Source organism: Marmota monax, unplaced genomic scaffold (assembly GCF_021218885.2).
Source record: "Marmota monax isolate L192 unplaced genomic scaffold, Marmota_monax_Labrador192_F-V1.1 WCK01_AAM20220418_F8-fsc00018, whole genome shotgun sequence".
NCBI lineage: Eukaryota > Metazoa > Chordata > Mammalia > Rodentia > Sciuridae > Marmota > Marmota monax.
Window position 1 is genome coordinate 9,011,872 of NW_026692201.1, and position 16,157 is coordinate 9,028,028.

Sequence of the window (16,157 nt, forward strand, 5' to 3'; positions counted from 1 at the left end):
GGGTAGAATGGGGGTTCTTATGGAGAGGGGGTTTTGATTATAACAGGGGGCTTAGGAAAGGTCCCTTTTAGAAGTTGATAGTTGAGCAAAGATCAGAAAGGGGTGAGGTGATAAAGCCTTGGCTGTCCTGCATTGAGGGAACAGATAACTGCAATTATTCTGAGGGAGAGCATGCCTGGTACAGTCCAAACCCAGCAAAGAGGTTAGAGTGTGAGTTAGGGATCTCAGCTGGGTTTACTTAGACAGCTCTGGCAATCTCAGTTAAGCTAGTCTGCCTCTGTGGTTTGGTTTGGGATTGTCTGATCTAACCTGGGCTCAGATGAATCAATTCCATTCTACATAAGTCTGTGTATTTTCTGTCTCTTTCTCTCTTCCTTTTCCATCAGGTTAACCCTGGTGTGTGTGTGTGTGTGTGTGTGTGTGTGTTTTAATGATAGTGGTAGAGATACAAGAGGACAAGACCATTTGCAAAAACACTTTTCAAGCCTTTGGTTGCATCTTGTCTGCTGATATTCTGTTGATAAATGACATGGTCAAGATCAGAACTGAGAGGTTAGAAAAGTGTACTCCATTCATGGAAGCAGAAATGGCAATGAGAGAGTATTACTGAATAATCTCTTGTCCCATGCAGACCCTTATAGATAACGAGTGACACTTTGGCTTTTCCTCTGTGATATACAAAATTGTTCATGGATTTTGAGGAGAGATGATCAGTCTGACATGATCAGTCTGCTGGGCTAAGAGTAGAGTGAAGGGAGAAGCAACAACAGAAACAGGAAGATGGGTGGTAATCCGGAAGAGAAGATGGTATTTTAAACTAGGGTTAGAGTGGTGAAGCTGATTCAAAGTAATCAGGTTCTGATTAAACTTTTAATACAGAGCTGATAGAATTTTCTGAACAAAAAGGAATTTGTGGAGGGAAAGGTGGCAGCATTAAGTGGTTTGTTTTGTAAATGTTGACTTTGAGGTGACTATTAGTGGAAATATCAAGCCAGTTGTTAGATAGGCATAAAGTTCAATAGAGGTTAAGACAGGTGATACACTAGGGGAGTTTTTTCAAAATTCATTTATTTATTCTAATTAGATTTGTATGACAGCTGGATGCATTTTGATTAATTGTAACACAATTACAGCACAACTTTTCATTTCTCTGGTTGTACACAGTGTAGCGTCTCACCATGTGTGCAATCATACATACATGTACCTAAGGTAATGATGTCCATCTCATTCCACCATCTTTCCTGCCCCCATGTTCCCTTCTCCTTCCCTCCCCCACCCTTGCCCAATCACAGTTCTAAGGGAGTTATTAGCAAGCAGATTATTCTTTAAAACCCAGAGTCTTGCCACAGTGTGGAGACAGAGGGAAGGAGGCCAAGAACACAGCCCTAGGGTAACCTAATATTGGGAAGTCTGAAGCTTTTAAGTGTGGCTAGTGAATAGGAGGGAAATCTAAGAATGTGACATTACAGAAGCCAAGAAGAGAAAAATTACAGAAAGAAGGAATTGGTTAACTTCAGTGAAAGCTGCACAGAGATCAAATAAATTAAGAACAGCCTCAATAGATTTGGCAATAAGTAGAACCCAGGTGAACCTGATGAGAGAAGTCTTTGTGCAGTAGCAGAGGTAGAAGTATGATTGGGTGGAACAAAATAAGGATAAGAAGACCACATCTATAGATAAGTGAGGTAGAGATGGCATGGGGTTTAGGAAACGGGATCAAACTGCCGCCTTGTTGTATTTTAAGAGATATTAACGGTAATGGAAAGAATCGAGTAGGTAAAGGAACTCCTGATGCAGAGAAAAAAGGGAGCCAAAGTAGGGAAGCTCTGGAGAAGGTTAGAGAAATTGTTCTTTGCTAGGAGTAGAGATACTTCATCCATTCTAATAGGGGAGCAAGCAGAAATGTGGAAGGTGCATGTGTGGCAATATAAGATGATCCTGCCTGATGGTTTGACCCTTCTTAATGAAGCCTTTTCTAAAGTTTATGATCTTCTAGTAAAACAGACATGAGAAGATTGAGGGAAGAGGAGGCAGAGTAAAATAGGAAACATGCAGGAAAATACAGTAGCATTCAGACTCCTTGAATGCCTTTTTGAAATTTGTGGTCAGAAATGTAAAGTGTTGCCAGGTGCGGTGGCACACACCTGTAATTCTAGTGGCTTGGGAGGCTTAGGCAGGAGGATCTTAGGCAGGAGTTCAAAGTCAGCCTCAGCAACAGCAAGGACCTCAGTGAGACTCTGACTCTAAATAAAATACAAAAAAGGGCTGGGGATGTGGCTCAGTGGTTGAGTCCCTTGAGTTCAATCCCCAGTACCCACCCTAACAAAAAAAAAAAAAGAAAGAAAAGAAAAGAAACAAATAAAAAAGAAATGTAAAGTGTTACCAGTCCACAAGTTTCAACTGAGAGGACATGGTGGTGGGGGGATGAATTTTTAAGTGATGTAAGTACCCATGTCTCCTCTTCTCACAAATGTTTCTGAAAAGGTCACCAAATGGAAAGTGAAAGAAGCAGATGTGTAATTTTTATATGGTACTTCATACTTGCAGGTATAAAATGAGAAATTCATTTTTAATCTAAAATGTCTTTGACTTGTGAATCTGGAAACAGGTTGCTGTCAAGAATTGTGAAGGGTCTGAGTTTCTAAATAATCTAATAAGTTAGCCTGTTTAGTGGATGTGAGCAGACAGACACAAGACTCTCTATTCAGAGACCAAAGAGTATATTACTCATGACACAGTAAGCAGCATAAGTATCAGCAAGTTTTTGTTACTTTCTTTTCCTCCACAAGACCTATAAGGGTGTCAAAATGGGTCAAGGTGAATATTACAGTTACAGTGGGTTTGTGTGGACTCAGGTCTTAGAATTTTTTGAGTAAGTAGTAAGCACTCTAGCTAGTAGCCAACCAGCCAGTCCCTCCCCCTGCCTCTCCCAGAGAGCAGTACACTGAAGCCATACTGTGGATACCTTGACCTACTTTTCAGAATCAGGAAACAGATGAGTCTTACAGTCTTTCATATCAAGCAAGAATGTGCAAGACCACTCAGGGCCCATGGTGAGCTGCCTGTCTCAACAGTTACATTGTTTTCAATTGGAAAAAGTAAATCAGGAAAAAACAATAGTTCTTATTTTCACAATCTATCCGAAGCCACAAAACTTGCTCCTTTACACATACTTTTATAGCATTTGTTTTCAAATTTACCCTTGTAACTATGCTGGTAAAAATTTCTAGGGTCATTTCTGAAATATGTAATGAGAAATATGAACAAAACCATTGGAAAGTATTATAAAGTATTCTGGTTTATTTCAGTCTTTATTAAAATTATTCATCATTTTGCATATTTTTTTCTGGATGTTTTTCTATAGCAAAAGTAACAGAAAAAGTGGATGCAGATAGCAACTCAGTTACATAAAAACCAGGAAGAATTAATAGGAACGAGCTCTTCTCTTAATCAAAAAGCTTTCAGTCCTGCTAGAAGTATGTGGAAACCTTTACCATAAAAAAAGGGCATAACATCCTGAGTGTTGCTTAAAGGTGCTTTGACACACCTAAGGAAAAAATAAGCGTAACTCCATTTCTCTGCTTCTTCTGTCCTTATTCTGCAGAGGACAGATGTTTGATGAACCCGCTTTCTTTGGAGCACTTTTGCTTGAATTCTGGACACCAAAGGGAATAAATGGAGGTGAGGTCTCTAATTCCACAGTCCCTAATTACCATTACCGTTCACTCTTATTTCAGTCTCACCAGCTTCTCTGTTTTTCCTAGAATGAGCCAGAAACACTGCTCTCCAGTGACTGGGTCTCTGCTAGATCTTTGGCAGGATGCATGCGGCATTAGGAGCTCTTCATGGCTCATTCCCTCTCTGTCTTCAGGTTTTTGCTCAAACAATCCTCAAATTAAGCTTTCTCAAACACTCTATAAAAAAATAGCAACAACCACTTCTAATTCCTCCCAGTACTCATCTTCTTTAATGGCTTTATTTTTCCATAAAACATACCTTCTGGTATCCCACATGATTTATTTGTTTTTTTTTTCAAATATGATCAGCATATTCCTGTTCCTTGCTGAACCTGTAGTGCCTAAAAGTGTCTAGCACAAAGCAAATTCTTGCTGATATTTATTGAATGCATGAAAGAGTCATAAGACCTATTCTGATTAAAACAGGAAAATGTAGGGTTACAGAAGTTCGCAACTGGAGTGCCTAACTGTGGAATTATTTTGGACACCATATTTCATATTTTTGGTGTGCCCCAAGTAGAAACTGATGCATTGCTATCTTTTAGTCAACTATGCCCTTTCAAAGTTTCTAAGGAAAAGTAATCCTTAAAATGAGCACTTTAATTTGGGCTATGCCGAATGATCCAAGAAAGAGACAGGTGTTTGTTCAGAGTCATAAAAGTGAAATATCTGAGGAAGGTTAGAGGGAATTATGTGATATGAGGATAGGTAAAAATGGAAAAGAGCAGGACCTGTCTTCTCTATAAGACTGGAGCAAATTAAATGGACCAACAAACACTATTCAAAGATCCTCTATAATGTTCTTTGTCTGTACTGTCCAATATGGCAGTAACTAACTATATGTGACCAGTAGTACCTTGGAGAAAATCATGTAGGTACAGAATATACCAATGTCACACAGCCCCCGCCCACACTAGATGCAATTTTGCTTTCCATAGTTTCAGTTACCCTCAGTCAAATGCTGTCTAAAAATACTATATGGAAAATTCCAGAAATACATTTCATGAGTTTTAAATCATGCACTATTCTTAGTAACCTAATGAAATCTCGCATAATCCTGCTCTGTCCTGCCAGGGACATGAATCTGTATCCAGCATATTGGTGATGTTTTTCTTACCTGCCCTTTAATCAATAGCCCTGTCATGAAACTGCAGTGCCTGTTGACCTTCAAGTAAGAAGGTCCACAGTAGCTTAATGCTCCATCACAATGTCCACCTCTTCTCACCTCAGTCCATCTCATCACAAGGCATGGCATGGTCTCACATCACAATAGACAGCACAATAAAGCATTTTGAGAGACAGAAAAACCACATTAACTTAACTTTTATTATAATACATTGTTCAATTGTTCTATTTGATCATTAGTTATTGTTTCTAACCTCTTATTGTGTCTAATTTGTCAACTAAGCCTTTTATCACAGGTATGTATATACAGGAACACACATAGGACAGGGTTCAGCATTATCAGTGGATTCAGGCATCCACAGGGGTCTTAGAACGTATCTCCCAGGGCTAAGGTGAGACTACCGTAAATGAGAGTAAGCAACATCTTTATGTCTCAGCGTGAAGTGGCTAAAGTCACTTTACTCCTTCATCCTTACAATATTTCTATTCTGTTCAGGAAAAAGGTTTTTGAAAATATAAACTCAAAAGTTGAGGCTAGGCAGACAGCATTTATAAGTATCTTAATTGGAGAAGTCTGATATTTCAGCATACAAAATTTTAATGTAATGTAACCCCTTTATTACTATTTTTTACCATTTTTAATATAAAAATATTCTCAAATTTTTTACTTCTGAAGGTAATGAATAACCATCTTCATCTATATATCTACGCTTCATATTATATATAAGTGCTAATTCATAAAATTGCAGCACAGTCCAAAATTCACATATGCAAAATTTTCACATACGTAAAAATGTCTTGACAAATAAAAATACTTTAAGTGTAAAAGTAAGTAAAACTACTTATGACCAGCTACAGACTGTGTGTGTAGACAGGTGGGAGCAGGGGTGGAGCCTTGGCAAACCAACACCAGGATGAGTTCCACCTGGTAAGTCCTTCGAACACTAATGCAGAACTCCTTCAACAACTTATAAAAGTTGTCGGTTAAAGGAGGCTGACTTGACACATTCTTCTTTGTCTTAAGAGTTAAGACAAATCCTAGAGTGGAATAAGAATGTCAAAGTCTATCCCCTAATAAAGTGCTAATGTAATGATTATGAAAGAAGAGCTCAGTTAATACTCACTTTCCCTGCAATATCACATCTTGCAGGTACTTTGTGTGTATATATATAGTAATAGATACTAAATTGGCCAGCCACCTTGAATATATGTAAAATGACACTAGTAAAGTAGTTCCTATTACTAAAATTGATTGGATTCCATTACGTTTTAATGCCTTCATAATTTAAAGCTCTAAAACATGTAATACATCTTGTCAGATGCTCCTGACTTGCAGATACCTGCTGCACATGAGATGCCACCACACGTTAAATCAACCTACAGCAGATCAGCATTTTATGTTTTATGCAATTTCAAGCTCATTGTGCCTCTGTAACCTAAACATGTTTATGATGATTTTAACTATATTTGTACCATTTTACACAACATGTGACACTGCATCCAGGCAATTTTCCAGTATCTGTGCTGCTAGAAGAGGCAGAGCCACAGATCATCTCTAACAGTTTTAAAGCTCTTTTAATGCTAATCCAAATCACTAGGATTAAACTTGATATACATTTCGGTTTGGTATTTAACTTCTTCTTAACTGCATTTTGTTTAGGCTCATATTAAATCATTCTGTGGCCCCCAAATTTGGCAAGTGTCAGGACGAAGGCACTTGGAATTAAGAGTAGGAAATTAAACTGCAAGTAACTGAAAGTTGTCCATTTACAGTCCACTGATAGGTCCATCATCAGTAGCATTCTCTATGAATTTAATACAAGAGGCTGCTGCTTCTTCAATGGATTTTGACCAGCCACCAAGATTTCCAGCAAAGTATGGAAGGATGCTAGCTGACATCTGGTTAAGGTAAGACACCTGTTTCAGAAAGAAAACACAATATTTTAATTTTTTATTGGCTTGGAGCTTTTTCAAGCAGGGACCTGAATCTCGGTTGATGGAGGGGACGCTATGATCCTAAACTTCTGGGGACTTTCTGAAATGGACACACGACTACAATTAATTAAGAAATCTGGGGACATGAAAAGATTCTTCCACATTTGGGGCAACTAAGAAATTTGCAGATGCTTCATCAGACTTACAGTGCATGAAGTACTATCAATAGCCTCGATAAGAAATCCAGCACATATGACTTCACTTCTGATGTACTGTGGAGACGGTGGGACTGATGGCAGGATGATTGACTTGGCTGCCACCATGTAGGTGTTGCTGAAAGTTAAGAACACACATTCCAGGTTCTTGTGAGAAACAAACAACAGTCATTAGAAAATAAACTATAATTCAATTTATTTATTTATTTATTTATTTATTTATTTATTTATTTATTTATCTATTTTTGCAGTGCAGGGGATCAAACACAGGGCCTGGTGCATTCTAGGCAAGCACTCTACTACTGAGTTGTACCCTCAGCCCACAAAGCAATTTGTTTATCCATGTAAAAGCAAAGCTTCTAAGTGGCTTGCATCAGAAAACCTTCTGTCTGGCTGCATTCAATTGTAGGGAACAGGAATAAGGGCCATTGGTATTTTCTCCTTAAGAATTATACATATTTTGCAAAACTTCCCAAAGCTGGGGTCAGCCTCCAAATTAAAGTTTCCTTATATTCTAAAGGGTTGTAATATCAGTTTCCACTCCCTTTATATTAAAAAGAAAATAATACCCATTGTTTTAAAGAACCTCAAACAACAGAGAACCCTGTAAGCTAGAAAATAAAAAATTCCCTTCTTTCCACTCTACCTGCAATCTTCTTCCCTACCCTAAAGCACTCTTCTTAATATTTTTTGAGGGTAGTTCTCTAGTCTTCGCTGTATAAAAAATGTATAATATTAACATCTGTAGAAGAAAATGTACACATGTAGATAGATTTTACTTACACATGTATGTTATAATTATAATTTTTCACCTAACAATAAATCTGTTTCTGTATTAGTGTCTCTATAGGTACTTCATTGGCACACTGCCTTGTGGATTACTTTGCATAATTATTAAGAAAGAACTTTAGTGCATTTCTCATCTTTTGATATAACATATGATACTCTAGTTATCCACGTGAGGGAATATTTGGGACATCGCCCCTGAGACACCACACTCTGAGGAATCTGATGAACACAGACCAGTGCCCCAGTTGATCAGTTGATGGCTGGTGCTGTATGTCTATCTAGCACAGTTGAGCCTCTGTGAGTCCTAAACAAACTTTTGGAATTTATTTGCATTCACTGCCTTTTTTTTTTTTTTTTTACTTAAAATGGAATGTTTTAAAAGGTTTGCTAAAAATCAGGTTCACATCTCTACAGAGCAACAGGGAAGAGAACTGCTTGAGAATCCTTGCATGATACTTTGCCCATAGCTGGCACTTAATATGTGATTGTTCATGTTTTAAATGACAGCTAAAGATTCATCCAGGAAAAAATTAAATGAATATCATCCAAGACCAGAAATGCCTATGTTGGCTCCTTACTTTATATTAACTCTCCATTTCTAGGCTATACTATAAGGTATTGTTAGGACACTTGAACTGTGGATACTTACCCATCTTTGAGAGGCTTTCTTCGTGATACAAGTACTATGAAGTCTTTGGGTTTGTCACCATTGACCTCAGAGCAGATGATGTAATATATTTGATCATTCTCATTCACCCTGTCTATGACTTCACAGAACCTATGTAAACAGAACAGTGGAAAATGGGCACACTTTTATATCTGCTAGAATAAGGCATTCACTTCCCCAATTAATGTGCACAGTCTCATTGTTGGCATCCATGTTTGCCCTTCAGCTCACTTACCACCACCCCCCCCCCCGCCCCCAGAACCAGCATCATTGCTCAAAAGCTGCCTTTGGAATGAGCTGTTTGGTCAAAAGGAGCAATTCTGCATGTGATGGAAAGGGTGTTGGCCATTTGACTCCAACTTCACTGCCCTGGATACTTCAGAGGAAGGCATTAATCTGTTTTGCACAAAATTATTTTTCTCTAGGGTCAAGTAAAGTGAATTATACAAACAGCTTAAGAAGGACTATTAGGTAAAGAAATATGATATGTATGACATGTTGGAAAGAGCAGTAAGTTTCTTTGACTTTTGAGTCTCAGATTACCATTTACTAGCCATGTGACATTAGGCAAGTCATTTTATTATTTATCTGTGAGGTGTAGATAATATCTATGGGATTATTGTGAGGATTAAATGAAAACAGAACCCAGTGGCTGAATCACAAGTACGTGTACAAGAGAAGTAAGTTGAATTAGAATTCATTCATTCATTCCTCCATTCATTCAAGTTCAATTTGAATGGGATGTCAAGTGACATAGAGAATTCTGGGAGAGATATTTTTAAAGAATTAATGCCAAACTTTAGACATTGTTCTCCCTAAGATCTTTGTGTTTGAGAGAATTTACAAATGTTGATGCAAGAAAATTAAAAATGTTTCCTCTTCTCAGATCATTTTATTAGTATCTATTCAAATCTAACATAAGACTCCAGAGATGTTTCACCTTAGTGGTATTAAATTGTCTATTACATGTTATTAATCACAGTGAGTTTTAAAAATTTTAAAGATGTGCCTCTATACTGTCAACATTTGGCAATAAATAGTAACACTTAATATAAGAAGAGGCCCATGCGATCAGCCCTTGCTTTTCAGCAAGGCACCTGTGAAACACTGTAGCCGAGAGAGCTGGACTGAGTATAGGTGACAAGGTGCACAGCTCTGTACAGTTGTCTCTCTGTATCTGCAGGAGATTGGTACCAAGATCCCTGTGGATACCAAACAGTGTGGATGCTCCAGTCCTTCATATAAAATGGCATAGTATTTGCATATGACTCTTGCACACCCTCCTATATAGTTTAAATCATCCTTAGATTACTTATGCAATGAAAATGCTCCATATGGAGTTATCTTGTATTGTTTAGGGAATGAAGACAAGAAAAATGTCTATGTGTTCAGTATAGACACCATACTTTCCCTAATATTTTTAATCTATGGTTAGTCGAATACTCAGATGTGGAATCCACGAATATAAAGAGCTGACAATATTTCAGGAAAGGAGAGATCATGGAAGAGACTGAACTAGGAATTAGGAAGAGTAAGAGCAGTAGATTGGTGGCAGCAGTCACCCTGTGCATCATGGCATACATAGTGCATAGGGAGTGGGAAAGAATGCCTTTCCATCAGGACTCCCTGCTTGTTCTGACAGCTTCTTGCCAGAGAGTGTTGCTTCACAGATAAAGAAGAGACTTCCTGTTAAAAGTCAAGAGTGGGGAGGGCATTGGATAATCACTTTGTTAGGAGCAATGAGGTTGTCTGTTAAAGTAGAACACTGTGGACTTGGGAGCCTGGCAGAGCTGGATTCCAATTCAGGTCCTATCACTCTGCTGCCTGTGCAATCTCAATAGGTCTCAGAAACAGAAATAATATCAACCTTGATGCTACTGGGAGTACTAGAGTAGATGTGGGTAAAGCATGTCAACTCAATGTAGACGACCAATAAGTGAGCATTCATTTTTGTTTTGCATCTTTCAATATCACCTGACATAGTATTCTGTGCTGAACAAGATTTAATAATTATTCTTAATTAATAAAACATTAGGCCCTGGAGAGAACTACAATGTGGAGGGCATCTTTTACAGGATGTCAGGGGTGATTAAGAAAAATAATTAAATTTCTTCTTACATGTAATGGGGGTCCCACAGAGGTCGCTTTGTAAAGTCCGACAAGAGACAATAAGCCAAGTTTGCTGGGCTTTTCACATGTTTTTCAACCCAAACAGATAAGACATCTTGCTCTTCCAGAGTATATATTTTTATCTAAAAGATATAAGAAAAATTAAGTTACAAGAGAAAAATTAATGTTTTTGCTTTGAAAAATATATGATTTTTAATATATATGATTTTATATATATATATATATATATATATATATATATATATATATATATATGTAAAATCATAGGTCAATTACATGAGCTAAAAGACACCTTGTCACCTGGATAAAAATGAAGCCTCAACATGACAATTTGACCATGAATACTTGGGAATCTAGAAATCTGACCAGGATGTTGATCCTATAAATTAAGGGTGAGTTTTTTACTATGCAATAATTTTTTTCTTTAAAAATAAAGAACATAAGTCTTTCTCTCTTGATCTCCTTGTGATGTTTCCCTGCCTCTACCGAGAGACACAGAAAATATCACTAGACTGCTAGGCAGGCCAGTGCTTCATGGCCCCCAGTGCTATGGCTTAGGACACTTTCCCAGAATATCAGCATATCTTCAAGTGGGCTAAGGGGACCCTGGATGCAAGCTAGCCACCACCAGAACCAACTCAGTCTCTCAATAGGGCCCCTAAAACACCCTATTTCCTCAGCACAAAGCATTCTTTTGATTTTTGTATCACCAGGACTCATCCTTCTGCAAGGCTAGTTCCTGTATTTCTAATGTATATTATTCCTTAGATAAGAGGAGGCCCATCATGGGGAGCCATTTGACATATACTTAAACATTAAAGCATCCCTTGTTATTCTGAGCTTTCCTTCTACTGTGCTTTTGACAATAATCAATATGTGTGTTCTGCTAAGAGCACATTTCTTTTCTGCTCATTTTCTCTATCTTTTTCAGGGTACTTTGAAGTTAGTGTTGAAATTTGCCATGTTATCATTCCCATGGCAACAAAGTGTGAGAAGACAAACAAATGTGAGTTTAGGACTTCACTGCAGGAATCAGGCAGATGGAAAAATCAGGCTATGAAGGAGAAAATTTTATTTAAATATATATATATATATATATATATATATATATATATATATTTAAATAAATATGTATGTGTTTATTTATGTTTATATAAATAATTTATTTAAACATAAATAAACACACACATGTACACATATATAATCAATAAGCAAATACAAAAAAATGAGAAATTAATTAAAAGCAGCATTAAGATACAAATAGTGATTACTTTTATTTCTGCAAAGTACCTCTCTTTGATGCCAAGTATGTCTTCATATCCAGTGTGCAAACACATATGTGGCCTAGGATGTGAGTAGGTCGCAAACACAAAGAAAAACATGGATGGAGCTCTAGCAGGTTGCTGAGAGCCACCCTTCTTAGCCCAAGAATGCCTACCTGTGCCCCCAGCACAAGGGGAGAAAAAGAAGATCATTTAAATCCAGGAGGAAGTTACTTTCTCAAAACATAGTGGCCAGGTGGCTCTAGGACAGACTGTTGGGACTCTGAAATTTCAGAAGAACTAAGGGTATGTTGCCTGGAGGAATTCTGGATTATTGTGGTCTCAGGGCAGGAAGATTCCTTGGTGAAGCCAGAGTGAAGTGGGATATAATATTGGGCTAAGCACTTATTAAGAGTAGAATTGTGTTCTCTCCTCCTCAAATTCATGTTGGAGTCCTAACCTCAGAATGAGACCTTACATGGAAATAGAATCATTACAGATATAATTAGTTAAGATGAGGTCACGTTACAGTAGGGTAGGCCCCTAATCTGACATAAAAAGGAGAAATTGGACATAAACTCACACACAAGGAGAACAACACCTGAGGATGAAGACAGATTCATCCAAGGATTCATCAAAGCCAAGGAACGCAAAGATTGGCACAGTGCCAGAAGCTAGGTGTGAGGCATGGTCCTGATTCTTTCTCTTTCCCTCAGAAGCAATCAACCCTGCCAACATGTTGCTCTCAGACTCGCAAGTTTCAGAACCGAGAGACACTGACCCAGTGTGTGGCATCCTGTGAAGGCAGCCCTAGGAAGTTAATGCAGCATTTTTCCAGGGAGATGCTCCCCAGGCTACAGACACATTGCTGCTGCTTCTTATCATGGAGCCAAAGCCAACATCAAGCTCGGTAGATACCACTTAATTCTGCCTTTACAGAGCTCCCTTGGCGTATTGAATGCCAAATAAAACATGAGGTTTTATTTCCTCCACCAGAAGGTGAGGACCACACAGTCCTCGTTGTCCCACTGCCCAAATCATCGACCTGGCTGCAGAATGGACAAGAAGCATTGGCTGATTTTGGCTAAGAAAAGACAGCTTTTGTTCCATGAAAAAAAAAAAAATTCTCCAAAGACAATTCTCCAAGAAAATGACTTCCCCTTTATACTCAGGAGACACAGAGGATAAATTCCATTTGTAACTCAATCGTTTTTTATCATCTGGTGGTTGGAGAACTGATTCTGTGAAATGAAGCTTAAAGTAAGTAGGCACAAAATTTGCTGAAGTGAGCTTTGTTAAGATTTTATTAGTGGTGTTGTTTATTCATTCTAAGAAGATTCTGTTTGAATTTGGTGTGAATATCACACAAATAGTACAAGAAGAAATAACCAAACTTTTCAAATTTTTGTACTATTTGTTGACAAATATGTTATTAAGGTTGCATTATGGGAAATAAGGCGAAATTGGTTTTTATAAAAGCTTATAGGGATTTCGGATTTTCCTTGGAGGTACTTTGGATAACCCCAGGGCTAAGGGGCAGGGGTGGACAGGTAGAGCTCAGGCCCCACCCTTAACTTCAATAAGGAGAACGCCTTCTGGCCTATTTCCTCTTCTGGGTTTCTGTCCTGGGAAGAGGTTTTCAGGTGGTTCATACCCTTCTGACTTTCACTGTAATTTTCCCAGACATTCTCAGTCACTCCTTCATGAAAAGCTACTCTATCAGGCCAGTCTCCTTCTTGGGGTAATTCACGTCAGAAAGACTCCGCTCAAAAACATTCTGCCTAGAAAGCCCTCTCCACCCTCCAGTACTCTACTTCTGATACCATCTTCCAAGAGATAAAAAATTAACCCCTCTTGGCCTTTCATCCTAAGTAGGTCTTACTTTATTTTGAATTGCCTGGGAGTTAATCTTTTCAACTTAAACATTAAGGTCTTTCAACTGTTTACAAATTATTATTACAAATTATTATTAATTATTCTTCAGCAGATTTATGTACAGGTGTGGTGTTCCCAAAATAAATCTTTTGCTTCTTGTATTATTATAATAATTAATTTCATCACTGTACACAGAAAATGAAATATAAGTTAAATTTCATTTCAAACACCATACTTTTACTATCAAAATAAGCATCAGCTTAAAAATCTAAAATAAGTATGATTTCTAACAGAGAACTGTAAGAATTATTCAACTAAATAAGGTTTAAAAAAAGAATTCTTCAACTGAAACGTGACAGATAAAAGAGAGATGTATTTTTTATAACTCTTTATTTTTTTTAATGTGATCCTGATAATTGAACCCAGAGCCTCACATGTGCTAGGCCAGTGCTCTACCACTGAGCCACAACATCAGCCTGAGGACTGTACTTTAAAATTTAAAAATACCAAAGTTGTAAACAGTGGGAGAAAAGAAGGGGATAACTCAGAGAGAAAAAAATTTACCAGATTTTTCAAATCAGATGTTTTTTATAAGTAAAATATTTAAAAGAAGAGATTCAAACTCAACTGGGACAACACAAGATTTCTCCTTTAACCATACAATATCTTCTGATTCCTATTTATATAAAAATTAAGATTTAATCCTCGATGGCACTCCTACAAACTCTGGCAAGTTATTAGTTGGGTTTGTTTCTGACCACAACTTCCAAAAACAGTGAGGTTTGAATACATGACAAAACTCACTAAATATGTTCTTTTGTTTCATTCCAGACATGAATTTGTGCTTTCCATTGCTGCTCATGAATGTTCAGGTGCTAGAACAGAGAATTAGAAGCTGCCTTGGTTAGAAGCGCTGACTCTTCATTTGGGCCTATAGATGCCCAATGGGTAACTAAAAGCAGGATCAAGCTTGGCATCCCTGCCTTCATTTCATATCCTTCTTCAGATTCCTGCTCAGCTCTGCAGAGAGGAATGTTCATCCTTTAAGAAGTGTTCATCTAAAAATCTGTGACATAAGGTTTGTTAGCCCTAAATTTATCTAATCTGCCTTGTCCTCCGTCAAGACTGAGGACACCAAGGTAAGAGTAACTAAGGTATTTTCAAAATCTTCAGGGACAATCAACTAACAGCTTTATAACATCCTGTTCCATAACCCTGGAGTGGTGTATAGAAGTCTCTAGATTTTGTTCAACACGTTCCAGGAATAGCAGCCCCTGATGAGACACCCCTGTCCCACTCCCCGAAAGCAGCAGCAATCATTTCAAGGAAACCAAGTTGCCCCTTTCAGGTTCATAGATGACTGTATGCACATCCTGAGCAGCAAATGGAGACCACTTCTCTAGAACCATCTCACAGAACCAGAACTAAGACAGTGATCAACCAGACCCAAGTTTTTCTTGCCCTAATTCTTCCTCTATTTAAACCTAAAGTTTATGTTGGTACCCTGAAGACAGGGCTGAGACACTTGATCTCATTTTGCCTTCCCAGTATGCTGTATTGATTAAAGTTCCTTTCCTGCTTTTCACCACTGCTTTTTCTATTTTGTTTTGGGGCAAGTGACCAGATTGACTATTTGGGACCCCCAGAGTCAGACCTCTGGCTTGGGACTCCTATTACAATGCCAGAAATTATGTAAGAAACAGATTTCATATCAGTAAAAGAAAATGAAATATTGAAGCATCTTTTATGAGAGATAAAAAGAAACAAATACTTTAGTTGTATTAACCCTGTGTTTCTGCATCCCTGAACAAAGCCAAAAAAATTGAAAACCTAACTGGATCCAAAGGGAGTAAGGAAGCCCCTGAAAAGATTCAGTAGAGAGGACAAAAATATAATAAAAGCAAACCACCAAAAATAAAACACACAGTGAAGGTCAGAGATGAAAAGAATCAACGAAGTAGACTTTGAATTTACTTAGATTTCAGGATGAAGTAATGACACAATCCATCATCCAAACCAGAACACTGAGGTGCTGTTATAATTATGATGGGACAACAGGTATCAACCAGAACCATCCCAGGAAACTCAGGACATCTGGTTGTTCCATTTCCTTGGTTTCCACTCCACTGATGATGAAGAATGTATATAGTTACACATGAACACAGCCAGAGAACCCACATTAGTGAGCATCTACTGGGTGCTGGGCCTTTATAAGGTCTGGGAATGTATTTGGGAGCAAAATGGTCCCTAGAGACCTTACAGTCTAGTTAGTATAAGCATCAGTTCCTAAGAGTCTCTTAACAGTCCTTGGAAAAAAGCTAAAATTAAAATCCAAGTGATATATATTTATTAAATTTGGTGACATGAAAAGCACTATAGAAACTGCTAGGAGAGATACAAAGAAATAAAGACAAGTCTTCTT

The 16,157-nt window shown here is 37.8% G+C and overlaps 1 protein-coding gene across 2 annotated transcripts in view; it reads right to left on the reverse strand.

The window, feature by feature from the left end:
- Nucleotides 1–5,042: 5,042 nt before the first annotated feature.
- Nucleotides 5,043–16,157, reverse strand: part of Acot12 (acyl-CoA thioesterase 12) — a 42,620-nt gene continuing 31,505 nt past the window's right edge. For both annotated transcript variants that reach the window (XM_046427968.2, XM_046427966.1), the window contains exons 12-15: nucleotides 10,587–10,720; nucleotides 8,451–8,579; nucleotides 7,004–7,130; nucleotides 5,043–6,779 (exon numbers count right to left, since the gene is read on the reverse strand). In XM_046427968.2, the coding sequence (XP_046283924.1) occupies nucleotides 6,630–6,779; nucleotides 7,004–7,130; nucleotides 8,451–8,579; nucleotides 10,587–10,720 (540 nt within the window). In that variant the 3' untranslated portion in view covers nucleotides 5,043–6,629. The remainder of the gene's footprint in view (nucleotides 6,780–7,003; nucleotides 7,131–8,450; nucleotides 8,580–10,586; nucleotides 10,721–16,157) is intronic.